This window comes from Arachis ipaensis, chromosome B06, assembly GCF_000816755.2.
Source record: "Arachis ipaensis cultivar K30076 chromosome B06, Araip1.1, whole genome shotgun sequence".
Lineage (NCBI taxonomy): Eukaryota > Viridiplantae > Streptophyta > Magnoliopsida > Fabales > Fabaceae > Arachis > Arachis ipaensis.
In genome coordinates, this window is record NC_029790.2 from 14392491 (window position 1) to 14394597 (window position 2107).

Below are 2107 nucleotides of genomic sequence, written 5' to 3' on the forward strand. Positions count from 1 at the left end.
TTAAAATTTAATACAAATTTAAAAAAAATATAAAAATCAATAGAATAATTTAACCTTCAGATATTTACCCGATAAATTTAGGTTATCCGAGGAAAAAAGTACTAGTAGCAGTAGTATTTTATGATTGTTTGGTGTTTCTTAATTCATAATCTAAGTAGTACAATTTTTGTATACTTTATTGTTATTGCGTTAGGAGAAGGACAGTGCCCTTTTCCATCTCTGTCGCAGCTTACCCGCTGAAATCTATGAATTTGTCTCCTCTCTAATCAATGTAATAAACTTCTCTTGTACGTACTATATTGGAAGACAAATTATTTTAAGAATATTTATCTATTTTGTTCCTCAAAAAATTTCGGATTAGACATTTTAGTCTTTAACTAAAATTAATTATTTGATTGATTTTTAACAATTAATTTCGTTAGTCATTTAGGTTTTTTGTTCCGTCAACTCTAACGGAAGACAAAATAGTCCCTAACAATTCTAACATGGGACAAAATGGTCTCTAACATCTTCTGTTCGGAAACGACACTGTTCTTCTACAATTTCCATCATATCTCGCATAACACTAACAGTTTAATACTGTAACTTCAAGCTACACAATGCACATTCTGCAACTTCAATGTTCACAAGAAGAAAAATTCTCAACTTGTTCTCAACCAATCAATACTCAAGAAACTAATGACTATGTCTCTCAAGTATGTACTTGTTATCTTTAATGAATCCCATAAATCTAGACAGCAAGTCTGATTTGTTAAGACCCGTCGTCGTCGTCGTCACCATCTCCCTCCTTCTCTATCCTATCATCTCCATGACTACATTGTCCACCACTCCAATCGCTTCCTTCAGCTTCTTCTTCAAACCAATGTTCAGTAATCGCTTCAATTTCCATATAAGCAACAACGACGATATTACTCGTTGTACTGATAGCTTGGATGCGAGGTCGAAATTGTTTGCCAACTTGGACTCCGGAAAAGAAGGAATGAAGCACTCGGGGTCCATTCCAAATGAAAATTTGCATATGATGTCGAAGGAGAATTTTCTTATGATGTCCTAATGTCTAACAATCTATATTGCTTGCTGGAGAGTGGAGAAAGGCGTGTCCTTGGGGTAGTTATGGAAAACTCCAAATTAATATGATGATGATCAAACATTATTAATATTATTTAAGAAATTATTAATTTGATTTCAGCTTCAAATTAATTGATTAATAATTTCTATTTTTGTATGCAGAATTTTGATCATTGAGTTTAAGCAACAAAAAGTCCAATATAATGATAATATTCAGCTTTGTCCAAATTTGCTATATAATATGAGGCTGGATTATTTTATTAATATGAATTGGGCCAAGAAAGTTTGGTGCAGCCCAAAATCATTGTGATTAAAAGACCAGCATTATGGTCCAAATTAAAAGAAGGAAGAAAGCAAATGCTGCATGCTTCCCATGGACACCAACTCACTCCATGGTTGGAATTCAAATTTGATTAAATGGAGTTAATGCCTTGGTAAATGGAAAGAGAAAATCTGAAATTGATTTAATGGCATTTATTGAGTTATGCACGTTACAAGGCAAAAGCATGGGAAGTGGGCTTAATTGATTTTAATTGATTATAATATTATATCACACATTACTTCCATAGCTTTCCTTTTTCTACTCTCTCTTCTCTCTCTTTGCATTCGGTCACCTCACTGTCAGAGAAGAAGATAGTATAAGCAAAGAAGGAAGCAGAGGCTAGACATGGGTAATGTAAACATAACTCATTTTTTATTTTATTCTTTAGTTACATTACAAGCTTTTCTCTGTTCTCCCTCCTCTCTCTTTCGGTCTTGTCTAGCAGGAAAAGAGGGATGAAGCAAGATATCAGAGAAGCTAGTTACAAGGAAGAGGCCATTGTGATGATGGCATCAAGAAAAATAAAATCTGAAGTATGGTGTGGTTGAGATTTTTGCCACTAATGGTAAGATGTGGTGAAGAAGAATTAAGCTCTCCATACCAAAAATGGTGGAGATCCACTTCGGTCAGAGGAAGAAGATCCTTGGAGGGATGGCTCGTCTCTACTTTTGCTCAACAACTACAAGAGGTAGCTACTGTAGCTACATGGAGGATGAG

The 2107-nt window shown here is 34.4% G+C and overlaps 1 protein-coding gene across 2 annotated transcripts in view; it reads right to left on the reverse strand.

Moving 5' to 3' along the window:
- The window catches only part of LOC107645853 (protein HASTY 1), a 22924-nt gene extending 21253 nt beyond the window's left edge, over nucleotides 1–1671 (reverse strand). For both annotated transcript variants that reach the window (XR_002348335.1, XM_021104068.1), the window contains exons 1-2: nucleotides 1630–1671; nucleotides 1097–1101 (exon numbers count right to left, since the gene is read on the reverse strand). Coding sequence is in view for 1 of the 2 variants with exons in the window: in XM_021104068.1 (XP_020959727.1) it covers nucleotides 1097–1101; nucleotides 1630–1635 (11 nt within the window). In the remaining variant the exon portion in view is untranslated. The remainder of the gene's footprint in view (nucleotides 1–1096; nucleotides 1102–1629) is intronic.